The 25,454-nt window shown below is 43.3% G+C and overlaps 3 protein-coding genes across 3 annotated transcripts; all 3 read left to right on the forward strand.

The window, feature by feature from the left end:
* Nucleotides 1-7,460: 7,460 nt before the first annotated feature.
* Nucleotides 7,461-9,647, forward strand: LOC311098871 (uncharacterized protein; the record flags this gene model as incomplete). The annotated part of the gene is made up of 4 exons (XM_084139434.1): nucleotides 7,461-7,665; nucleotides 7,764-7,885; nucleotides 8,046-8,160; nucleotides 8,384-9,647. The coding sequence occupies 4 exons, from the start codon at nucleotides 7,461-7,463 to the stop codon at nucleotides 9,523-9,525; spliced, it is 1,584 nt and encodes a 527-aa protein (XP_083995560.1). The 3' UTR covers nucleotides 9,526-9,647.
* A 3,398-nt stretch (nucleotides 9,648-13,045) lies between these two features.
* LOC311098772 (uncharacterized protein) lies at nucleotides 13,046-15,732 on the forward strand. Its single transcript, XM_084139337.1, has 4 exons — nucleotides 13,046-13,420; nucleotides 13,507-13,613; nucleotides 13,774-13,888; nucleotides 14,104-15,732. Exons 1-4 carry the CDS (start codon nucleotides 13,207-13,209, stop codon nucleotides 15,222-15,224), a joined length of 1,557 nt encoding a protein of 518 aa, XP_083995463.1. The 5' UTR covers nucleotides 13,046-13,206; the 3' UTR covers nucleotides 15,225-15,732.
* Nucleotides 15,733-15,977: 245 nt separating this feature from the next.
* On the forward strand, nucleotides 15,978-24,744 carry LOC311150544 (uncharacterized protein). The gene is made up of 14 exons (XM_084188022.1): nucleotides 15,978-16,032; nucleotides 16,583-16,939; nucleotides 17,021-17,123; nucleotides 17,203-17,347; nucleotides 17,567-17,649; nucleotides 17,951-18,058; nucleotides 19,732-19,850; nucleotides 19,966-20,122; nucleotides 20,355-20,452; nucleotides 20,575-20,646; nucleotides 20,811-21,560; nucleotides 21,714-21,901; nucleotides 22,003-22,688; nucleotides 22,799-24,744. The coding sequence occupies exons 2-14, from the start codon at nucleotides 16,732-16,734 to the stop codon at nucleotides 24,666-24,668; spliced, it is 4,587 nt and encodes a 1,528-aa protein (XP_084044148.1). The 5' UTR covers nucleotides 15,978-16,032; nucleotides 16,583-16,731; the 3' UTR covers nucleotides 24,669-24,744.
* The last annotated feature ends 710 nt before the right edge of the window (nucleotides 24,745-25,454 follow it).

Here is a 25,454-nt window from a genome sequence, read left to right on the forward strand (position 1 = left end):
CTTTTGTCTAATAAACCTGGGTCAATGGAAACCTATTGTATACAGACGCACATGCAATCATAATTCACTTACTCTCACAAAGCTACAGGTAACTGCCAAAATAATGGAAACACTTGAGTAAATGAGGGACACAGTATATTGAAAGCAGTTGCTTCCACACAGGTGTGGTTCCTGTGTTAATTAAGCAATAAACAGTCCTCTGTAGCTCAGCTGGTAGAGCACGGCGCTTGTAACGCCAGGGTAGTGGGTTCGATCCCCGGGACCACCCATACACAAAAATGTATGCACGCATGACTGTAAGTCGCTTTGGATAAAAGCGTCTGCTAAGTGGCATATTATTATTATTTATCATGCTTAGGGTCATGTATACAAATGCTGGGCAGGACATTATTTTGGCTACCATGGCTATGCCCCCATAGGATGACAATGACCCCATCCACAGGGCACGAGTGGCCACTGAATGGTTTGATGAGCATGAAAACTATGTAAACCATATGCCATGGTCAGTCACCAGATCTCAACCCAATTATGGGAGATTCTGGAGCAGCGCCTGAGGCAGTGTTTTCCACCACCATCAACAAAACAACAAATGATGGAATTTCTCTTGGACGAATGGTGTCACATCCTTCCAATAGAGTTCCAGACTGCAGAATCTATGCCAAGGTGCATTGAAGCTGTTCTAGCTCGTGGTGGCTCAACGCCCTATTAAGACACTTTATATAGTTTTTTCCTTTATTTTGGCAGTTACCTGTATATCAGTACTACTGTACTGTTATGCATATTCTCTCAGGCAGCTCAATCAACACTACTTGCTATCTTCTTCTACACACTATCTGATATGCATACTCTTTATATCTAATACCTCTACTTATATATGTACATGCCTTTAAAAACCTAAGAGACTAACCTCTAAATGTAAATCAGCTATAATGCATGTAGTATGCAAAAGTTACTTGAAATATATAATGAAATTAAGTTTATTTGAAGTTTACATGAAACTAGTTTAGCGGCTTTGTTCCCCAGCTGTGTGTCAAATAAGTTATATCCCCTTTCTATCTTTTAATAAACACCATACCACATTTCCAGAATGGTTTCATTAGGCTGTGGAGATGACAATATTTGATAATATGTTTAACAATATTTCCTGACACCTGTGTTCAATCATTCATGAATGCATCATTAGACTCATAAGGAACCATTACTTTTAAAAAATGGTTGAAGAAATTGTTTTTGTATTTTACCACAGTGTGTTGTGCATTATCAATGCATATAGCCTTTTATGCATTTATAACCATATGAGCCACTGCACTACACTCTCCCCTGCATGTAGCCATATATATTTACTTAAAACAGATGACGTTTTACTATCCAAAGTTTTAAGGTCTTCTCTTTTTAGTCAATAGATATGGCGGGGTTCTGACTAGAGGGAGTACAGCTACGACCGGAAGTTACTTTTCCGTAGCAGGTTAGGAGAACTTACACAGCAGGTTAGGATAATTAACGTGCCAGGTTAAGAGACTTAGGTTAAGGTTAGGAAAAGGGTTAGGGTTAGCTAAAATGCTCCCCTAACCTGCTACGAAAGTCACTTCCTGTCGTACATCTTGTCACAACCGTTTGCAAGATGACAAACAACATAAAAGGAATAATGCCGCCATCTTGTGGCCGGTTGGCCTAGAAAACACCCTGGTATTTGCCTTGCCAGTGCTAAACTCTACCAAATTTGAAGGGCTGTTGCAGTCTCATATTTACGGTAATAAATACTTACCTCACCAGTTGAACAGAAGTGGCATTAAGAGGATGAGTGGGGTCAGACGAGATTGGGATCTCCCTGTGCTGAAAAGTGGGGAGACTGTTGCAGTGAGAGATATGGAGAAGGCCGAAATGTTAGCTCAGGCATTTGTGAAGGTACACAGCTCAAATAATCTGACAGAAGAGGGGCAGCGGAGAACATCCAGGGGTCCTGGATCAGAGAGAAGTGGTGGAGAATGCATTGAATGCTCCTTTTACGTTGGCTGAGATGAAGATAGTGATAGCTAAAGCTGGGGTAACATCTCCTGGGAAGGATGAGATGTTTTACATCATGATGGCTCATCTCAGTGACACTGCAATGGGGAAAGTATTGGGCCTTTACAATAAGGTGAGGCAGGAAGGGAAACTGCCTAACAGTTCAAAGCAGGCTGTAGTGGTGCCGATAAACCAGGGAAAGAAAGACCCTACTAGTCTAAACTATAGGCCGATAACGTTGGCATTTCATGCATGTAAACTTTTTATTTTGTTTTTATTTATTATTATTATTTATTTATTTTTGTCATTTAGCAGACGCTCTTATCCAGAGCGATCTTACAGGAGCAATTAGGGTTAAGTGCCTTGCTCAAGGGCACATCGACAGATTTTTAACCTAGTCGGCTCAGGGATTAGAACTAGCGACCTTTCGGTTACTGGCACCACGCTCTTAACCACTAAGCTACCTGCCGCCCCAATGGAAAGGATGATAACGGAAAGGCTGACATACTTTCTGGAGAGCAGAGGCCTAATGTCACCAGATCAAAGTGGGTTCAGGAAAGGCAGGGGAACGATGGATCCTGTACTGTGCCTAGAGTCAGTCATACAGAAGGCACAGGCAAATAAAGAGATGGTGGGAGCTGTTTTCTTTGATGTAGAGAAGGCCTATAATGTGGAAGGAAGTACTACTCATCAAACTGGATATCATGGGTTTGGAGGAAGGGTTTTTAACTGGATAAAGGATTTTCTTTTTGGGCGATCAATACAAGTGAGGGTGGGGATTTCTATGTCAGAAAGTTATGACGTAGATAATGGTACCGCCCCAGGGAAGTGTCATTAGTCCTTTGTTGTTCTCCATTATGATTGACGATTCTCCCAGGTGAGACCAGATATTAGGAGGTCATTGTTTGCGGATGCTGGGGAAGAGAGGGAGAAATATTCCCCATACATACAGCTGGGAGTGTTCAAGAAGCGAATTTGAACAATCCCTCAGATGGGCTTCAAGTTCTCAGTTGAGAAAACATACTTTTTTTACTGCCTGAAGCTGTACGAAAAGGAATCTTGAGAGGGTGGGAGTTTAGGTTCCTGGGGGTCTGGTTTGACACTCGAATAACATGGGCGGAGCATATTAAAAGAGTCGTTGTCAAAGAAAATATTGAATGTGATTTGTTGCCTGTCAGGAATAGAGTGGGTGGCAGATAGAATGGCATTGAAAATGCCCTATACACTGACTCTACAAAACATTAGGAAAACCAAGCTCTTTCCATGGCAGACTGACCAGGTGAAGCCAGGTGAAAACTATAAACCCTTATTGATGGCACTTGTTAAATCCACTTTAATCAGTGTAGCTGAAGGGGAGGAGACCGGTTAAAGAAGGATTTTTAAGCCTTGAGACAATTGAGACATGGATTGTGTATGTGGGCCATTCAGAGGCTGAATGGGCAAGACAAAATATTTAAGTGCCTTTGTACAGGGTATGGTAGTAGGTGCCAGGCGCACTGGTTTGAGTGTGTCAAGAACTGCAACGCTGCTGGGTTTTTTACGCTCAACAGTTTCCCTTGTGTATCAAGAATGGTCCACCACCCAAAGGACATCTAGCCAACTTGACACAACTGTGGGAAGCATTGGAGTCAACATGGGCCAGCATCCCTGTGGAACGCTTTCAACACCTTATAGAGTACATGCCCCGACGAATTGAAGCTGTTCTGAGGGCAAAAGGGGGTGCAACTCAATATTAGGAAGGTGTTCCTAATGTTTTGTACACTCAGTGTATAGCGCTGTCAAGGTCATCACTGGACAATGGAAGTGTAGCATATGGATCAGCAGCTCAAACATCTTTGGAAAAGGTAGATGTAATCCAGGCTCATGCCTAAGAATATGTTGTGGAACAATCAGGACCTCCCTGGTGGCAGCTCTGTAGGTAGAGTGAGGAGACATGCCGTTAAAGTTAAGACAACAGCTAGCCATGACATATTGGGTAAATCTACAAGGACTTAAGGTTACACATCCTACAAAAAAAGGTGCTCCTAGAGTGCTGGGAACATGAACGAAATCTGAATAAAAGTTTGGGGTGGATCGGTATGTAATGGCATGGTGAGAGAGAGCCCCTCAGTGGTTCTTCCTGCTATCCCACCTTGGTTGCTTCCTCAGCCAATAATAGGCCTAGGGTTGCTTTAGAGGGTAAGAGCTGGAGTAGAGGAAGGAGTATTGTATGAGATTTTACAGTGCTTGTATAGTGTGAGATAGATGGGGGTAGTTGGATGTTCCACTGGGAACAAGCATATGTGGGAGTAGAGGGGAATGAGGAGGTGGATGTTCTCGCCAAGCAGGCACTCAAACATCATAATGTTGAAATGTAATTGTCAATCAGTAAAGCAGAAGCCAAGTGGTTGATAGGAACAGTGGTTAAAAACAAATGGCAAGAGTTGTGGAACAGGGAGGGAAAGGGAAGATCTGAATAAGATCAAGGAGAAGGTGGGGGCAGGGAGGTCATCAGGTCGAGCGAGAAGGGAGGAAAGTGTAATCACAAGGCTGAGAATGGGACACACAAGGCTCAACAGTTTCTGTATAGCACTTTGTAACATCTGCTGATGTAAAAACGGCTTTATAAATAAAATGTGATTGATTGATTGATTTAAACCGTAAGGAAAACTTCAGACTGGGAGGTGTGATCACTGTCACTGCCTTTCCCTCCCTGATAAAGTGTTCCTTCTAACCCCCCCCCCCCCCCAAATTGTAAAGTGGTTATCCCACTGGCTATAGGGTGAACGCACCAATTTGTGAGTCGCTCTGGCTAAGAGCGTCTGCTAAATGACGTTAATGTGCCCTTGAGCAAGGCACTTAACCCTAATTGCTCCTGTAAGTCGCTCTGGATAAGAGCGTCTGCTAAATGACTAAAATGTAAATGTAAATGTCAGGAGGAGATGTAGACAGCGGAACGCATTCAATTTCAGTGGCAGCAATATGGGAGGGAAAGGGAGAGATTGTAATTAGATCTAAGGAGTAATGGTGTTGAAGAGTTTTTTTCCTGTAGATTTTCGCTCCAACCCCAGTTGTAACTGACCTGATTCAGTTTATCAACCAGCTAATTATTAGAATTAGGTGCGCTAGATTAGGGTTGGAGTGAAAACCTACAGGACGGTAGCTCTCCAGGAACAGGATTGGGGAGCCCTGATTTAGACCTTCCCTGTCTCTGTTCCACCCTCCAGTCATTTGGTGGTGGTAATGCGCCTTAAAGTTGGTTGCCAACCTCCATATAAAATCCACAGAAGAAGAAGATGAACGGAGTGAGCCGTGCGCCTGACAGAGTTCAGGAGGTAAAATGGAAGTGAATGAGGGTTAGTTAAGTGAGGTGGAAGGTGTGGTGAAAAGCTCGGAACCCGAGCCTGGCATCGATGGACATGATAAAGAAGAATCTGGTCCAGTAGAAGAGACATTTGAGAAAGTGGATCCTTCCCTTTTGGCGGATCCATTTGTGGTTTCAGGGTGGGTGGGAAAGGAGTTGGGTGCAGTTGAATCAGTGAAGGTAACCTGTAGTGGACTTGTGATATTTGTTTGTGTTGCGGGCGCTCCATGTCACACAACTTGGGTCAAGATCTGTTTCTTGCTTTGCTCTATTTCTTGCTTTGCTCTTATTGAAAGGAGTGATTTCTGGGGTAACTTTAAATGTGAAGGTGGAGCAATTGAAGTTGAAGATTCCTGGTGTTTGTGATGCCTGCCATTCGGTGCGACGCAGACCCGGTGGTGCGTATGGTGAAACAGAGGAGTCACTGTCAGTCCTTTGGAGTTTTGAGTCAGTCTTTACCCGACAAAGGATATAGGATATATCAGTTATCCTGTTAGAGCTTTTGTGCAAAATCCACTGCGCTTTTTCAGGTGCAACGTTTATGGTCATGTCGCAGCAGTTTGTAAGAGGGAGATTCTAAGATGTGGGAAGTGTACAGGAGGGCATTGGATAGAGGATTGTGTAGTTTCGGTGGATATAGTTGTGTGTGTCAACTTGTAGGGGTGCCCATGGTACTGGGGATCGGAAGTGTGCGGTGCGAGAGAGGCAGGTTGAGGTTGCTAGAGTCAGAGTAGTGCATTAGGTGTCGTATGCGGAGACGGTGAAGTAAGTAGAGGAGGATGGGTCAAGGGAGAGGGATCCTGAGAGGATCCCTGAGAATAGTAGATCTATGTACTCAGTTGTCATACTTGAGTAAAAGTAAAGATATCTTAATAGAAAATGACTCAAGTAAAAGTGAAAGTCACCCAGTAAAATACTACTTGAGTAAAAGTCTAAAAGTATTTGGTTTTAAATATCAAAGTATCAAAAGTACATGGAATTGCTAAAATATACTTAAATATCAAAAAATCATTTCAACTTCCTTATATTAAGCAAACCAGAAGGCACAATTGTTTTATTTTGTTTTATTGACGAATAGCCAGGGCACTCTCCAACACTCAGACATAATTTACAAACGAAGCATTTGTGTTTAGTGAGTCCGCCAGATCAGAGGCAGTAGGGATGACCAGGGATGTTCTCTTGATAAGTGTGTGAATTGGACCATTTTCCTGTCAAAATGTAATGAGTACTTTTGGGTGTCAGGGAATATGTATGGAGTAAAAAGTACATTATTTTCTGTAGGAATGTAGTGAAGTAAAAGTAAAAGTAGCCAAAAATATAAATAGTAAAGTGCAGATACACAAACAAACGACTTAAGTAGTACTTTAAAGTATTTTTACTGAATTACTTTACACCACTAATGCCAGCACAGAAGGATAGGCCAATGAGTGATATATCCTTCAGTAAGGTTGGCTTCTTAGCGTTCATAGCAATGGCTATCAACTGTACAGCATAAATGGAACGTAAATCACAGAAAATAGATGTTGTGGTGGCAGCTGCAGAGAAGTGCTTGGGTTTATGAGATTTGACTTTGGAAGACTTACAGGGTGTGTTGAGTGGTGGTGTCCCATCCTCCCAGGCCGCTGGCATGGTGCAGGAGCAGATAGGGTCAAAATAGTGGAATAGGGTAGTGGGTTTTTATTGAGTGTAGGATTAGTTGGATGGGTGTTTAAAAAGAATATATCATTGGTTTTGTTTAGTTTAGTTTTTTTCCTTTTCCCCTTTTCACATTTTGTATCACAAAGTAATATAGATGTATATTGTAGTCCAGTTGGGGGCGGTAATGCAATTTATTGGATGCCAACCGCGGTTAAACGCCGAAGATAATGATGATGATGATGATGAAGAAGAAGAACGGAAGCGCGATTGCGCACGCATCTCCGACTTGAAACATGGTTGGCATTTATCAACATCGTTTGCCTAAATCGATCTCTTACAAATGCCAAATTGGGCCAATATCAACGTTTGCCATAGTGTGAGAACTTGAAATAAACGGATTATTTATTGCACATTGGCTAGCTAGAAAATTGTAACATTTACTTAATCACACCGAATAAATACTGGGCTGGACAAGATGGCCAGCTGCAATTTTCAGGAGCAGTTTGTATCCATAATGGAGGTATTAGCTAAAGCAGCTGTAGCAGAAATAAACAACCGTGTAGATGATAGCTGTGCAGTTATACGTTTGGAAATGACCCAAAGCCAGCGAGATATTGATGTACTGAAAAGGAAGTGTCAAATGATGGAGAGCGAGCTGAAGAAGACGCGCAGACGAAAGGGTAGTTGATGTGTTATTATTCATGAAAAATTGATTGCATATGCAAAACCCAAATGTGTGAATAGCCCTAATATTTGACTAAAAACAATTATTTTCCAGGTTTTTACCCCATGGCATCAGAGAGAACTTCATATCCAGTCAAGATTGTTTCGAACAAGCAGAGGAGTACCTCACAGTGGAGAGACAGAGAGATGGCTGTTGAAGGGGACTCTCAACCCCAGGTGTGATACATCACCTTTTACAATTACAGAGACCTGACCTCTTGGATCAATTCTGTTATTGAAATATCAGGAGAATTTACCGCTTTTGTGTGATTCATGAGTATGAAAAGAGTTAGATATGGTTTGTGTCCAGAGTAATAACCTCAGTCTCCTGTTACAGCCTACAGATGTGGAGCAGAGAGTGGAGACTGAACCCATACTGATCAAAGATGAGGAGACAGCAGAGGACGTGTGGAAGACTGACCCTCAGGAAGAGCTCAGGGTCACTGGAGAGGGTGGGTGCGACCATAAGGGGTACTGCTCTGTCTGTCTATGGAAGACTGTGGGGGGTGGGGTGTGGTGGTATGCACGTTCCAAATTGCTACATTGGTGTTGGGTGTTTTATGTTCTGGCATATGGAGCACACGGACACACACAGTCAGTTCTAAAGCAGTCATGTTTTCCAACTGTTAAGGGTCTTTTGTAATGTTTATTTTATGTTTATCCCCAAATCTTTAGAGTCTGGTTCCAAGCCTGGGAAACCACTATCTTTTGAGCAACGGCACTGTGATGAGGACTTTATCACACAACCCAACATATCTCCTGAAGACTCAGTGGAACATTACCCCAATTCTGATCGTTCAGAGGAACCAGGCACACCCCAGCTCGCATCTACAGAGGTGTTCAGCACAGAGCAACACCGGCCAGCCGAGGACAAAGACTCACTAGACCTAGTGATGGTGAAGGATGAGAAAGAGGAGGAGCTAGATCAGACCACGGCCCTGGCAGGACCTGACCAGTTTGTTATGGATGAGACTGATGGGCAGCTGTGGACCTCTGTGGATCCAGGCAGAGACGCTGACCCTGATGGCCACCCAGATTTCTCCTTTCATGCAACAGAAGAGTACTCTCAGAATATCTCAATTTTCCCATCTCATAGTGGACTGCCATCCGTTCCTACTATGACAAATGATGTAGGGCCATCGCTTCACTCTTCTATATGGAAACCACATGCTAACATGTTCAGTGTAGCAAAACACATGACAAGACATGTCAGGACATTGGCTGATGAGACTAGACAACAGATGCCAGAGGGAGAGAGCAGCGAGAGGCTGAACTCAAATAATGAAGGAAATAGTTCAGCTCTACAGCCAAGGCAGCATCAATACGGGGCTTCAGAATCAACAGTGAGAATGAGTGAGTGCATGACAGGGTCAAACATGGCCACCACCTCCACCTTCTCTGGATACAGCCTGAGTCGCAGTAGTTTTAACATGGTGAAGAGAATGAGGACTCAGTGGAGGTCGGGCGGCCCCACCGAGAGGCGTTTCAGCTGCACCTTCTGTGGGAAGAGCTTCCCACGTTTCTGGCAGCTCAAAGAACACCTCCGGAGTCACACCGGAGAGAAACCGTACACCTGCGAACAGTGTGGCAGGAGTTTCACCAAGCAGTGCAACCTGATCAGACATGCTGTGGTCCACAGCGGGGAGAAGCCCTATCAGTGCACACAGTGTGGGAAATGCTTCACCCAGCGCTCCAGCATGAAGTCACATCAGAGAACTCACATAGGAGAGAGTCCAGTGTCTCAATATGTGGCACCCGCATACCCTGGGGATCCACACACAAGTTTAATGTTATCTCAGACCAGATGGAACAAATAGGAACATAATTGCATTCTTTTTCGGCAACACTTTCAATGTGAAAAGTAGCTCAATCAACACTACTCGCTATCTTCTTCTACACTCCCCTGTGTATTTATTTGGACAGTGAAGCTAAAACTTTTAATTTGGCTCTATACTCTAGGATTTTGGATTTGAGATCAAATGTTTTATATGAGGCGACAGTGCAGAATGTCATCTTTTATTTGAGTGTTTTAATACATCTGTTTTACCGTTTAGAAATGAAAGCACTGTATGTATCTAGTTCCCGCATTTGAAGGTGTCATAAGTATTTAGACAATTTCACTTATAGTGTATAGAAATGTCAAACATTTAGTATTTGGCCCCATATTCTTAGCACGCAATGACTACATCAAGCTTGTGACTCTACAAACTTGTTGGATGCATTTGCAGTTAGTTTTGGTTGTGTTCTGGATTATGTTGTGTCATTTTGGAGTCACTTATTGTAAATAAGAATATAATTTGTTTCTGAACCCTTCTACATTGTGAACAATACCATGACTACGGATAATCATTAATTCATCTTGAATAATGATGAGTGAGAAAGTTACAGAAAGATAAATATCATGCCCCCCCAAAATGCTAACCTCCCATGTTATTGGTAATGGTGAGAGGTTAGCATGTTTTGGGGGCATGATCTTTGTGCATCTGTCACTTTCTCACTCATCATTATTCACTAATTCATTCATGATTATCTGTAATCATGGTAGCATCCACATTAATGTAGAAGTGTTCATATTCTATTCTTATTTACAATAAAAGTGACTCCCAAAATGACACAATACAGTATTTACCATTCATTTCTATTGGGCACAACATTATACGTTACACAACTAAAACAAACTACAAATGCATCCAGCAAGTTTGTAGAGTCACGAGCTTGATGTAGGAATATGGGACCAAATACTACACTTTTGACTACATTTAATACACTAAGTGAATTTGCCCAAATACTTATGACACCTTCAAATGGGGGGAGTATATACATGAAGTGCATTCATTTCTAAACAGTAAAACAGGTATGTATAAAAATACCCTCAAAGTAAAGAGTGACATTCAGTACTGTCGCCTCATATAAAACATTTGATCTCAAATCCAAAATACTGGAGTATAGAGCCAAATTAAAAAATGTAACTTCACTGTCCAAATAAATACGTAGGGGAGTGTATGTGCCTTAAAAACCTTGAGAAGAACCTCAATGTAAATCAGCTATAACACATTTACATTTACATTTTAGTCATTTAGCAGACGCTCTTATCCAGAGCGACTTACAGTTAGTGAATACATATTTTTTTATACTGTCCCCCCGTGGAAATCGAACCCACAACCCTGGCGTTGCAAACGCCATGCTCTATCAACTGAGCTACATCCCTGCCGGCCATTCCCTCCCCTACCCTGGACGACGCTGGGCCAATTGTGCGCTGCCCATGAGTCTCCCGGTCGCGGCCGGCTGCGACAGAGCCTGGATTCGAACCAGGATCTAGTGGCACAGTTAGCACTGCGATGCAGTGCCTTAGACCACTGCGCCACTCAGGAGTCACATGTAGTATACAATAGTTATTGGAAATGTATAATGAAATGAAGTTTATTTGAAGTTAACATGAAACTAGCTTATCGTCCTTGTTCCCAGCTGTGTGTCAGACAAGTTATATCCCTTTTCCTTTAATAAATAGCAATCTACATTTTCAGAATGGTTTCATTAGGTTGATCATATATAAACCATTAGTTTTTATGAATGGTTGAAGAAAGTGTTTTAGTATTTGACGTTTTACCACAGTGTGTCATGCATTATGCATCTATAGCATTGTAATGCATTAATAACCATCTGAGCCTTTTCCCCTACATGTAGCCAAAGCTATTGAAAAAAACATGACGTTTTACGATCTAAATTCTTTTAGATCGTAAAACATCTTCTTTCTTTAATCAATAGATATGGCTACTCTACATGTAGCTCTCCGTAGGGTTTTCAGCGGTTGGCTTCGCCCGCGACTGGCTCCTTGTGAACTACAATCCCGACGCTGTGTTATAATGTTTAGAAACGTCAATAATCATCACATGCTAAATGGTTTTCAAAACATATGGACCTTATCTTTAATATCAGCAGAATTAATCTTTCAAATAAAAAACATACACATACTGTAGCAGATTATACAGATCCATATACTATGTGTGCCTCCAGCCGACGAACTACACTTCCGCTACACTTCCTCCCCAGTTACGTTTACACCAAGGTGTTCGGAGCGCGATAGGTGGCTAATTAGCACAAGTGGTCACCTCTGTTTTCAGTCTGTCTTCAGTCTGTCAAGCGCTGTAACATGGAGATATGGCCGTGTAGAAACACTAACCCTAACACTATAGGTGTGTTGTAATTTAACCTTTTTTTTTTTGAGAAAAAAAATCTCTGATATGGTAGATACGTTCCTTATGTTTCCAAAACCGCACTGCAAGCGGTGTGTTAACGTTCAGAACGAGTGTCGGGGGGCTTAACAAAAGTCCCCCAGGAAGAGGATACTATTGTCAATAGGCGCTAAAGGTAGTTAGTTAGCTCTATGAATGGGCTACCCTACAGGCAGACTAGAATAGACCTGGTATATATACTGAACAAAAATATGAACACAACATGTAAAGTGTTAGTCCCATGTTTCATGAGCTGAAATAAAAGATCCCAGAAATGTTCCAAACGCACAAAAAGCTTATTTTCTCATTTTGTGCACAAATTTGTTTACATCCCTGTTAGTGACCATTTCTCCTTTGCCAAGATAATCCATCCACCTGACAGGTGTGGCATATCAAGAAGCTGATTAAACTGCATGATCATTACACAGGTGCACCTTGTGCTCGGGACAAAAGGCCACTCTAAAATGTGCAGTTTTGTCACATAACACAATGCCACAGATGTCTCATGTTTTGAGGGAGCATGCAATTGGCATGCTGACTGCAGGAATGTCCACCAGAGTTGTTGCCAGAGAATTTAATGTTAATTTCTCTACCGTAAGCCGCCTCCAACGTAGTTTTAAAGAATTTGGCAGTACGTTCGACCAGCCTCACAACCGCAGACCGAGTGTAGCGACGCCAGCCCAGAAATTCCACATCCGGCTTCTTCACCTGCGTGATCGTCTGAGACCAGTCACCCGGACAGCTGATGAGACTGAGGAGTATTTGTGCCTGTAATAAAGCCCTTTTGTGGAGAAAAACTCATTCTGATTGGCAGGTCATGGCTCCCCAGTGGGTGGGCCTGGCTCTCAAGTGGGTGGGCCTATGCCCTCCCAGGCCCACCCATGGCTGCGCCCCTGCCCAGTCATGTGAAATCTATAGATTAGGGCCTAATGAATTGATTTCAATTGACTGATTTCCTTATATGAGCTGTAACTCAGTAAAGTCGTTGAAATTGTTGCATGTTGCGTTTATATTATTGTTCAGTATATTTGCCTTGCCAGTGGTAATTCTACCAATTTTGAAGGGCTGTTGCAGTCTCATATTTACGGTAATAAATATTGACGTCACGAATTGAACGGAAGTGCGATTGAAATTGCGCACGCATCTCCTACTTCACACATTGTTGCCATTTATCAACATTACGGATTGCTTTTGCACGTTAGTTTGTAAATTGTAGACTATTGACTTCAAACAGAGAGTACAAATCTGTCATTTGGGTTTGACAAGATGGCCAGCTGCAGTTTTCAGTCGCAGTTGGTATCCATTATGGAGGTATTAGCTAAAGCAGCTGTAGCAGAAATAAACAAACGTGTAGATGATAGCTGTGCCATTATACGTTTGGAAATGACCCAAAGCCAACGAGATATTGATGTACTGAAAAGGAAGTGTCGAATGATGGAGAGCGAGCTGAAGAAGACACAAGGACTAGACAGGAGAAAAGGTAGTAATTTGAGTGCATGAACAACTGAAGAAAATCCCAAATGTGTGAATAACCCTAATATTTGACTGAATACAATTATTTTCCAGTTTTTTACCCCATGTCAACAGAGAGATTGTCATATCCAGTCAAGATTGTTTTGAACAAGGAAAGGAGTAGCTCACAGTGGAGAGGCAGAGATGACTCTCAGTGCCAGGTGTGATACATCACCTTTTACGATTACAGAAACCAGACCAGTTGGATCATTTCTGTTATTGGAATATCAGCATAATTTATCGCTTTTGTGTGATTCATGAGTATGAAAATGGTTAGATATGGTTTGTGTCCAGAGTAATAACCTCAGTCCCCTGTTACAGCCTACAGATGTGGAGCAGAGAGAGGAGACTGAACCCATACTGATCAAAGATGAGGAGACAGCAGAGGACGTGTGGAAGGCTGACCCTCAGGAAGAGCTCAGGGTCACTGGAGAGGGTGGGTTCAACCATAAGGGGTACTGCTCTGTCTGTCTATGGAAGACTGTGTGGGTGTGGTGGTATGCACGTCCCAAATTGCTACATTGGTGTTGGGTGTTTTATGTTCTGGCATATGGAGCGCACAGACACACAGTCAGTTCAAAAGCAGTCATGTTTTCCAACTGTTAAGGGTCTTTTGTAATGTTTATTTTATGTTTATCCCCAAATCTTTAGAGTCTGGTTCCAAGCCTGAGCAACCACTATCTTTTGAGCAACGGCACTGTAATGAAGACTTCATCACACAACCCAACATATCTCCTGAAGACTCAGTGAAACGTTACCTCAATTCTGATATTCCAGAGGAACCAGGCACACCCCGGCTCATGTCTACAGAGATCTCAGAGGTGTTCAGCACAGAGCAGCACCGGTCAGCCGAGGACAAGGACTCACTAGACCTAGTGATGGTAAAGGATGAGAAAGAGGAGGCGCTGGATCAGACCACAGCCCTGGCAGGACCTGACCAGTTTGTTATGGATGAGACTGATGGGCAGCTGTGGACCTCCGTGGATCCAGGCAGAGACACTGACCCTGATGGCCACCCAGATTTCTCCTTTCATGCCACAGAAGAGTACTCTCAGAATATCTCAATTTTCCCATCTCATAGTGGGTTGCCATCCGTTCCTACTATGACAGATGATGTAGGGCCATCGCTTCACTCTTCTATAGTGAAACCACATGCTAACATGTTCAGTGCAACAGCACACATGAAAAGACATGTCAGGACATTGGCTGATGAGACTAGACAACAGATGCCAGAGGGAGAGAGCAGTGAGAGGCTGAACTCAAATAATGAAGGAAATAGTTCAGCTCTACAGCCAAGGCAGCATCAATACGGGGCTTCAGAATCAACAGTGAGATTGAGTGAGTGCATGACAGGGTCAAACATGGCCTCCACCTTCTCTGGATACAGCCTGAGTCGCAGTAGTTTTAACATGGTGAAGAGAATGAGGACTCAGTGGAGGTCGGGCGGCACCACCGAGAGGCGTTTCAGCTGCACCTTCTGTGAGAAGAGCTTCCCACGTTTCTGGCAGCTCAAAGAACACCTCCGGAGTCACACTGGAGAGAAACCGTACACCTGCGAACAGTGTGGCAGGAGTTTCACCAAGCAGTGCAACTTGATCCGACATGCTGTGGTCCACAGCGGGGAGAAGCCATATGAGTGCACACAGTGTGGGAAATGCTTCACCCAGCGCTCCGGTATGAAGTCACATCAGAGAACTCACATAGGAGAGAGTCCAGTGTCTCAGTACGTGGTACCCACATACCCTGGGGATCCACACACACGTTTAGTGTAGTCTCAGACCAGATGGAACAAATAGTTCATAATTACATAGTTTTTTCTGAAACACTTTTTATGTGGCAATGTGGTACAGAATGTTTTTTGAGACATTTTGACAAGCTTTTCCTCCCAATTGATTTGTGAAATGGTTTTCATGTTTGATTGTTAACGGATCCTCACTTTTATTTTAATAACCTATTTATTTACAGCTGGTAACATTGTGTATTTATACCACAAAATCATAAAAAACATGTTATAGTCAATAAAATTGATTTAATGAAAGAGTCAATCTGTGCTTTTAGATCAATAATATATAGGATCCATTTAGTATGTATTGTCTAGTTAGTGTTTGACTATCTGGGATGTCACTTCTTGCCACAAGGGACAGTCATATCAGGTCAGGTTAAGAACTCAATTCAACTTGATTTTCCAAGTTAGATTTAGAAGTTACTCTGCTGCCTTAAAATATTAAGTTACTGTATATCTTCTCAAAACTAGGCAATAAAATATATTTGTTTCAGTGTTATAGACTATACATGTTTATACTTTACATTTTGCGTTGTCTAAACTGACCGCTGGTACCGTATAAAACTGGTCATCTGAATCAAAGATCATTAGTTAAGAGAAATAGATTGATATGATTGGTAGTTTGAAGGATGTACTGGTTCATTGATTTGCCAATCAACAGAGGCGGAGGTAATGGGGGAGATATACAGAAAGAGAACGCGAGAGAGAGAGAGAGACTCAGGAAGTCAACAGGGGAAGTTTAGTGGTTTCTTACGTCATCGCTTGCTGCAGCTTGGTTGTGCCGGTGCAGAGTGAAGGTAGGAACAGTCAACTCTTTTTCTTACGCTTTCTTATTCTTGTTTTACCTCAAAGTCACTCTGAAACTTGAGAGGAGTAGCAGTGACAGTGTGTTAGGGGTGGAATGGTAGGGGTCAGGGGGATGGAGAGGTAGGGTCAGGCTCAGAGGCTTCATGTTCTACGACGGGCCTGCAGTCACAACGACGTACAATTCAATTGACTTCCGCTGCAGTGAGAGGGCCACAATGGCTGCGAGAGGCAGGGAGGAGAAGGCCTTTATCGGTCACGGAGAACAGCCAGAGCCATGATTAGGGGTGTCAGTGTGTACATCAGCATAGGAAGACTAGGCGTTATTGAATTTAAAGTGTCCCCAAATCACAGCACGGAGAGGGAGTCTGGGAGTTTTGGGGTGAAGGGTGTGGCCTGTTTATTTTGTGAAGAAGACATTAAGGGGAAGTGAAGAGTGATGCGTGCTGTAGATTTTGAGCGATGCTCACAAGTGATCAAATTAAGTGTTGTGTTGGTGTACGCTAATTGAGAAGATGATTTTGCTGGTTTCATACTTTGCAGAGTGCCACAAAGACAGCATGACCTATCACAATGCCTTAAAACACAGCTCGTTATAGCACAGTATAGCACTGCACATCACAGAGTGGAACAATAAAATTAATGAAATGCAATGAAGAAAACAACACAGTGTAAATGTATATGAGCACCTCATGGTCACGTTACCCTTGACCAAGTCATACAGAAAATTCATATATCAGACACGCATACACGCACAGAGAGTTGACCACAGGGCTGGATGTGCGAGAGGTTGCGGCAGGAGAAAAGAAGAGATGCGGAGACTCCGGAGAAAAGGAGGGAACAATGAGAAGGTGTTTGGCTGTGACCTGTTGGACCACTTGTCCACTTCCTGTCAGGAGAGTAAGTCCCAAGTTTCCTCAGTCAGTTGACTAGAATACGTTAAATATTAGCATAAATATTGTCGTCTTGTATCCCTCTCAGTTCCCCAGGTGCTGCGAAGTTGCAGTGAATTCATTGAGGAGCATGGGGTGGTAGATGGGATCTATAGGCTATCTGGGGTGTCATCCAACACACAGAAACTAAGGTAAGTGTGGTGTGTGATTTTGTGTGCGTGTGTTTGCCTGTGTACAGCAGTGAAATGTTATGTGTTTGTCTCCAAACAGGGGTGAGTTTGACAGTGAGGGGACCCCAGATCTCAATAAGGATGTGTACCTGCAGGACATTCACTGTGTCAGCTCTGTCTGCAAGGCCTACTTCAGAGAGTTACCCAATCCCCTCCTCACATACCAGCTCTATGACAAATATGCTGTGAGTACCTGTCTTGAAAGTAATTCAGATACGAGTATAGACACCAGGGTTGCATTCAGTAAGAACAAAAAGGAGAAAGCGTTTTTAAATGGATAAGTCTTGTTTTATTAAGTTCAGGTAGAAAACATTTACTCCCATGTCATACCAACTGAATGGGACCCAGCATAAAGATGGCATATGCCTTTTTGTATCAACCTCACACACCTCTTCACCCATCAGGAAGCTGTGGCGATACAGTTGGAGGAGGAGAGGCTGGTTAAGATTAAGGATGTGCTGAAAGAGTTACCCGCTCCCCATTACAAGTAAAGCTCTACTATTTAACCATCTCTCTCACTATAGATAGAGAAAGTATAAATGATTCCTGTATGTTTTCATATATCACATGGCCTGCAACCGTCTGTTAATAACTAGAGGTAAATTCTGTGTTGCTTCATACCATATCTCTTGAACTTACTAGTATATCTCAGGCTGTGCACTGCTTTTCTGGCCATGTGTAGTTTTTCTCCAACAGTTTCAAATGTTTTTAAACGAACTGTTTTTAAACTAACTAACTATTCCACTTCCATCTCTTTCTGCCCCTTCTCTCTCCCCCTGGTTTCTCAGAACTCTAGAGTTCCTGATGCGTCACCTTGTCAAGATGGCTTCTCATTCCTCACACACCAATATGCATTCCCGGAACCTCGCCATTGTTTGGGCACCAAACCTTCTCAGGTGTGTGTGTAAATAGAGTACCAGTCAAAAGTTTGGACACACCTACTCATTCAAGGGTTTGTCTTTATTTTTACAATTTTCTACATTGTAGAATAATAGTGAAGACATCAAACCTATGAAATGACACATATGGAATCATGTAGTAACCAAAAAAGTGTTAAACAAATCAAAATATATTTTATATTTGAGATTCTTCAAATAGCCACCCTTTGCCTTTATGACAGCTTTGCACACTCTTGGCATTCTCTCAACCAGCTACACCTGGAATGCTTTTCCAACAGTCTTGAAGGAGTTCCCACATATGCTGAGCACTTGTTGGCTGCTTTTCCTTCACTCTGCCGTCCGACTCATCCCAAACCATCTCAATTGGGTTGAGGTCGGGGGATTGTGGAGGCTAGGTCATCTGATGCAGTATTCCATCACTCCTCCTTCTTGGTAAAATAGCCCTTACACAGCCTGGAGGTGTGTTGGGTCATTGTCCTGTTGAAAAATAAATGATAGTCCCACCAAGCCTAAACCAGATGGGATGGCGTATCACTGCAGAATGCTGTGGAGCCATGCTGGTTAAGTGTGCCTTGAATTCTAAATAAATCACAGACCGTGTCACCAGAAAAGCACCCCCACACCATAACACCTCTTCCTCCATGCTTTACAGTGGGAACTACACATGCTGAGATCATCCGTTCACCCACACCACGTCTCACAAAGACACGGCGGTTGGAACCAAAAATCTCCAATTTGGACTCCAGACCAAAGGACACATTTCCACCAGTCGAATGTCCATTGCTCGTGTTTCTTGGCCCAAGCAGGTCTCTTCTTCTTATTGGTGTCCTTTAGTAGTGGTTTCTTTGCAGCAATTCGACCATGAAGGCCTGATTCACACAGTCCCCTCTGAACAGTTGATGTTGAGATGTGTCTGTGACTTGAACTCTGTGAAGCATTTATTTGGGCTGCAATTTCTGAGGCTGGTAACTCTAATTAACTTATCCTCTGCAGCAGAGGTAACTCTGGGTCTTCCATTCCTGTGGCGGTCCTCATGAGAGCCAGTTTCATCATAGCGCTTGATGGTTTTTGCGACTGCACTTAAAGAAACGTTCAAAGTTCTTGAAATGTTCCGCATTGACTGACCTTCATGTCTTAAAGTAATGATGGACTGTCGTTTCTCTTTGCTTATTTGAGCTGTTCTTGCCCATAATATGGACTTGGTCTTTTACCAAATAGAGCTATCCCCCCCCCCCCCTACCTTGTCACAACACAACTGATTGGCTCAAACGCATTAAGAAGGAAATAAATTCCACAAATTAACTTAAGAAGGCACACTTAAGAAGGCACACCTGTTAATTCCAGGTGACTACCTCATGAAGCTGGTTGAGAGAATGCCAAGAGTGTGCAAAGCTGTCATCAAGGCAAAGGGTGACTATTTGAAGAATCTCAAATATAAAATATATTTAGATTTGTTTAACACTTTTTTGTTTACTACATGATTCCATGTGTTATTTCATAGTTTTGAGGTCTTCACTATTATTCTACAATGTAAAAATAAAGAAAAACCCTTGAATGTGTGTCCAAACTATTGACTGGTAGTGTACATGAGAGAGAAAGACGTGAAGATATAGTTAAAACAGTGTGTTTGCATTGTTCAACGTTGTTTAATCCTCTGAGGTTGTTTGCAGGTCAAAGGACATTGAGGCTTCAGGGTTTAACGGTACAGCAGCCTTTATGGAGGTGAGGGTCCAGTCTATCGTGGTGGAATTCATCCTCACCCACGTGCCCCAGCTGTTTCCTGATTCAGGTATATATATATATATATATATATCTCTCTCTCTCTCTCTCTCTCTCTGCCATAGAGAATATATACTCACAAGCTCTCATATCTCCTCCCTTTCTTCTTCACCTCCTTATTAAAGGCATTGCGGAGCGTCGGAAGTCGCTCCCATCTCCCTCTATACACAATCCAGAGGAACCTTTCTTCCGGGCCATTCCATTCCACGTAGGCAACATCAGCCCAGGGGACGGTCCCCCTGCCATGCGCTCCTACCACGCCATCATAGACGGGACAGACAAGTAAGCAAATTAACCAAAGAACCAAAACATGGCCAGTTTATGCCAATTTATCATCAAGATGATGATGAATGATGATAAGTAGCAGTACAGTGTTTGAGGTTGGAAGACGTTTAGTGGTCGTAATGGTAATAGATAGGTTAGTATTAGGATGTATAGTTTTTCCTACATGGCCAGGTCAAGTGGTGCAGAAAAATCCAGGCCAGAGTAACATAAGTAACATTCTCTACTTCAGGAGGAAGGGATCTCTCAAGGGCAGGAAGTGGAAGTCCATCTTCAATTTAGGAGGCAGACTCCATGACCCGAGACGGAGGAACAAGAACTCAGCCAAAGGTATGCACCCACTCCCATAAGAATTAGTGCCACACTGATGTTATTATCTTTTCATTCAAGGCATGGCTTTGCAATGGTAATAATGATTCATTTGAGTTTAACAATCATCCTTCCATCTGTAGATAAAGAGAAAACTATCTTGAGGCCAGCGAAGAGCATGGATTCCCTGAGCTCTGTGCCCTATCCGCATGAAGGTGCATCTCCTTCCTTGTTTACCCAGTCTTTATCTTATTGTATAGATGTTGGTGAATATGTTTGTATAGTAATTAAATGAATGAGGCTAAGGAATCCTTTATTTTCTGTGTTCAATTATGACAGTTTTGTGTAGACTAATGTGAATGTTTACAATACCTCTCAGGTTCCAGACAACGAGCCCCTTCCACTGTGATGTCCCCCCTGGCTCAGCCATCTCCCTCTACCCAGGGGGGTGCGGAGGGAGCGGCATCCAGTAGTGGTGGTGGTGTGGGCAGCGGGTATGCTGTTACCTACCGGAGGGGTCAGGGGGCTAGTGTGAGTGTAGTGAGCGGGGGCGGGGGAACACAGGGCATATACAGTCGACTAGACAGTCACTGTGGTGGGGGCAACAGCACTGAGGCGCTGCAACCCCCATCCAGATCCCCAGGACTCTCCAGCAAAGCCGACCGGCGGGCAGGGATCCACATCTCCGGACCTTTCTCGGTCACAGTGCCCCTTCACATCACATCAGGCCTGGCCTTTGGGGTGCTGCAGGGGGGTGGAGCGGAAAGGGGCAACCATAGAGGAGGACAGGAGAGTGGAGATAAAGGAGAGGGAAGGGAGGGTGAGAGACAGAAGGGAAGGGAGGGTGAGAGACAGGAGGGAGGTGAAGGGGAAAGGTACATCCAAGTAGAAGTTATGGGGGAGGACAAGACTGACCTAGGCAAGAGAAGAGATGAAGAGGTAACGGGGGAGAGGAGAGGTGAGGCAGAGGAAGATCAAGTTGAAGGAAAAGGAGGAAGAGGAGAAGAGGAAGTGAATGGGGACTGTGTATCTAAGCCATCAGAGGAGAGGATTGTAGAGAGTGAGGGTGAGGGTGGAGAGGAGGATGCAGAGAACCATGACAACGATGAGGAAGAGGGAGAATACATGGGTATGTCTAATCATGAATGTGTTTAAATAAGCATAATTTGTGTAATAAGGGAAGTACAATAGTCATGGTAGTAGGTTTATAGATACCGGTTGGAGTGAAATCGCTTGGATAGGACATTTGTGTCAATCTGTAACATCTGCCTTTACTCCTCAGATATGAAAGGCTCTGTGCAGACTGCCCTGGATGCCCCAGATATGTCAGGTGTCAGAAATGATGCAGTTGCTATCGATGTGCCATTCCCTCTGATGGAGGAGGACAATGCACAAGACCAGGACTGTCCACTGGACTTTCAGGATACTTTTGGATTCCTGGACCTCATGGACAGCAGTGTCTCCAGCCAGGTGTGTGTGTGTGCGCACACGTGCGTGTCCATTTGTGTGTGAGTGTGTTTAATAATTTAGTCATGATCCTAACCTCTCTTCTCCATCCTCTCTCCTCCCAGATGTTCCAAGAGTTCTCAGTGGAGCCTCATCATGGGGATGATGAGTATGAGGACGAGGTGGAGCAGAGATCCCCTGGACTCTCACATGACAGACCAGACCCTGTCACACAACCACCTGTAGACACACAGACACAAATACAAACAGGCCGGCAAACACAAAAGCCCATACACAGACCTCTAAGCATCGATCAGTATGGGCGGGCCAACAAGTCAATGAGTCTGCCTTACATGTCCCGGCCCTTCCTGCCTGCTCTGTCTTCGTCCTCTGAAGAAGAAGAGGATGAAGAAGATGATGATTACGACAAAGAAGATGAGGAGGAGGATGATGATGACATGTTTTGTAAAAGTCTACCATCTAGTTTGGTGTTCAACAGACTGACATGGAGTGGACCTCAGACTGACTTGGAGAACAGTTTGTCCCTACCTCCTATGCCCTCACAACAACTGGACAGTGCCTCTGATGATGGACCAATTCCAAGTTCTGAGGCCAGAATGACCCCTGAGCACTTGGACATTGATTCCCCTGACTGCTGTGACCCATCAGTGGAGGTTTTGAGGCATAGCAAGGCTGAAGAAGAGAATAGACTGGAAGCAATGAAACTGGTTGAGGAGGAGGATATGGAACAGGATCGAGACAGCCAGGAGAAAGACCAGGCAGACACCCTGACGAATACATGCACAAAAAGGTAAGCAGAGGTGGGTTATTTATAAAGTGAATCAAAGTGAAGAACAGCAGATCAGGATAAATGTACTTGATAAATGTTACTTGTCATCATAGATTGCCTTCACTTTGCAGCACTGACATAGAAGAAAGTTGTCACTTGGTTGAAACCAGCATCATGGAGGAAGAGGAAACTCCAGATGACATTGAGAGGAGCCTCGCTTCAGCATCTGCATCAACTGACTGCGAGGAGGCCTCACTGCAGACCACTGCAGAGGGAAAGGACACTAGAGTTCACCTGAAGCTCAAAGACGAGGAAGAGGTCCTGAAGAGTCACTGTGCTGAAGAAGGTGTGATTTCAGAGGGTTATAATGGTGATACAGTGAGCGAAGCTGAGGCAGAAAATCCAAAAGAGCATTTACTCACAGCCTGTCATATTGTTTCCTGTGCTAAAGAGCCAGAGAACATAGTCAATGAGCAATCAGAGGAAGTTTCTAGAGATTCCGCTGGGGATGTAAAGGAGCATACTGAAAAAGGTGCTAAGAGGGAGAGAGAGGAAGAGAAGGAAGATGGAGAGGAGAAGGTAGAGGAAGAGATGGAGGAAAGAGAAGATAGAAATGGGGGAGAATGGGACAAACAAGAGGGAGAAGAAACAACACCTGAGAGCGAGGGAGATATGGGCAAAGGAGAGGAGAGAGAGGTATTAAAGGAGATGGAAAAAACAGAGGAAAAGGATGTGGGGGTGAGGGTGGAAGTGGAGGAGAAGGAACAAGGAGGAATGATTGAAGAAGAGGAGGAAAGAATAGCAGGTGATGAAAGGGAAGTAGGAGAAGAGGACACAAAGCAGGAAGAGGTCATTTCTGAAGAGATGATGAGCATAGTAGCGAGGGATGACATGATGGAAAGTGGAGAGAGGAAGGATAGGGAAGGAGAGACTGAGGGAAGGACATTTATGGAGGAAGTGATAGAAACCAAAGAAGATGGAGAGATGATTGGAGTACAACAGAAAGAGATCATGAAAGAGATAGATAAGGAAGGAGAGAGTAAGGCAAATGAAGAGATGAGTGCAAAAGAAGAGGCGAAGAAGAGAGCGCATGAAGGAGTGGATACCATGGGAGAGAAAGAGGCAGCTGAAGAGAGGGTGGAAAAGATGTCGATTGATAATGAGAAGCGGAAACAGGACCTAGAGGCACAGCATGTTTTAGAGAGAAGAGAAAGAGATATGGATCTAATAAAGGATGTTGTTGGAGAGGGATATGAGGAGGGAGATAAAGAGATGGAAGTGGGAGAGGTAATCAGGGAGGAAGAAGGAGATAGTATACGTGTGGTCCAACAGGAGACGGATAAGGAAGAGAAGAAGAAGAAAGGTGAGACAAAAGAGAAACTACAGACACCAACGATAGTAGAGGAAAGAGAGGAAGAACTGAAAGAGGTCCAGATAAACAGCCCAAAAAAATATGAGGGAGAGAAGGAAGCGATAGATAGTAAAGTGGGGTCTAAAAAAGGGGTGGGGAGAGTGCTGGTCGCGTCCAAACAACAAACAACTCCTAAAGTGTATCAAGCAAGATCAGTGCCAGTGGTACCACCCAAGCCACATCACTGCCGAATAACTGCACTGAACCTCAGACAACAGCAGCACCAGAGGGAGAGGAGAGAGACAGACGGAGACAGTGGAAAGGGAAAGGTACACAGGACTATGGGACAGCAAGATAAGGACAAGGAGAGAAAGATGGAAGGAAAGCCAGAGCATGACAAAGTCAGCGAGACAGAACGAGGGTGGAATGAGGATGGGGAAGATGAGGGCAGAGGCAAAAGGGAGGCACAGTGGGGAGGGGAGATGGAGAGGAGGAGAGATGTGGATGAGGGGGGAGTGAGAGACATGACGAAGAACAGTCCAATCAGTATGTGTTTTGATGAAGCTGTTGCCATGGGAATCAAGAGAGGGAGAGAGAAAGAGGGCAGTGAAAGGGAGAAAAAGAAAGAGAGAGGATATGAAGTACAATAAAGAGAAAGAGGTGGACATAAAAGCCAGTAAATGTTATAGTCATTGACTCTATCTGGACAGTTAGTATACAAACAGATCATTTATATATAGTTATATTTTCCATACTGCCTGTATAATTCAGCCTGGGCCTAGAACCCCGTCCCACTAAGATTCAGGGCTACTCAGAAAACTGATCCTCCACAGACTTCTCTCTCTCTCCGTCTGTAAATGTCCTACTTTTTGTTGCTATTTTCAACCTATTAACTAACTTACAATTTTTACTTGGTTTTATTCGATCTACAAAGAGTTGTACATTTACACCCAGGTATGGAAATCTCAGGTATCACATCTCATGCATAACCATGGGTATTGTGAGCAAGCAAATGTAATAACTTCTGAGTAGCATTGTCTAGAGATGTCATTATTTGTATCAATTCCATAAACCAAAGCATTTTCTGTTTTTAATTAGTTTTTGTGAATAAACTTATTCTGCAGAGAAAGATAATTGTCTTATTTGTGTTTTCACAAATAATTGTACAAGTTGGTGTCTGATTTCACAGAAATATCATCATATAAGGACATTTATTACAGATTTACGGTAACCCTTTCTGTTGCCATTTTTGCGGAAAATATATATATACACTACCAGTCAAAAGTTTGGACACACCTACTCATTCAAGGGTTTTCTTTATTTTTACTATTTTTTACATTGTAGAATAATAGTGAAGACATCAAAACTATGAAATAACACATATGGAATCATATAGTAAACAAAAAAGTGTTAAACAAATCAAAATATATTAGCCA

Source organism: Coregonus lavaretus (genome assembly GCF_964263955.1).
Source record: "Coregonus lavaretus genome assembly, chromosome: 23".
NCBI classification, from domain to species: Eukaryota; Metazoa; Chordata; class Actinopteri; order Salmoniformes; family Salmonidae; genus Coregonus; species Coregonus lavaretus.

Excerpts from the sequence above, each read along its gene's own strand:
- LOC311098772 (XM_084139337.1), top strand. The coding sequence starts at position 13,207 with ATGGCCAGCTGCAGTTTTCAGTCGCAGTTGGTATCCATTATGGAGGTA. Across the intron at positions 13,421-13,506 it reads AGGACTAGACAGGAGAAAAG|TTTTTTACCCCATGTCAACA; the intron begins GTAGTAATTTGA and ends ATTATTTTCCAG. Across the intron at positions 13,614-13,773 it reads GAGATGACTCTCAGTGCCAG|CCTACAGATGTGGAGCAGAG; the intron begins GTGTGATACATC and ends CCCCTGTTACAG.
- LOC311150544 (XM_084188022.1), top strand. The coding sequence starts at position 16,732 with ATGGTCACGTTACCCTTGACCAAGTCATACAGAAAATTCATATATCAG. Across the intron at positions 20,453-20,574 it reads GAACAAGAACTCAGCCAAAG|ATAAAGAGAAAACTATCTTG; the intron begins GTATGCACCCAC and ends TTCCATCTGTAG. Across the intron at positions 21,561-21,713 it reads GGAAGAGGGAGAATACATGG|ATATGAAAGGCTCTGTGCAG; the intron begins GTATGTCTAATC and ends TTTACTCCTCAG.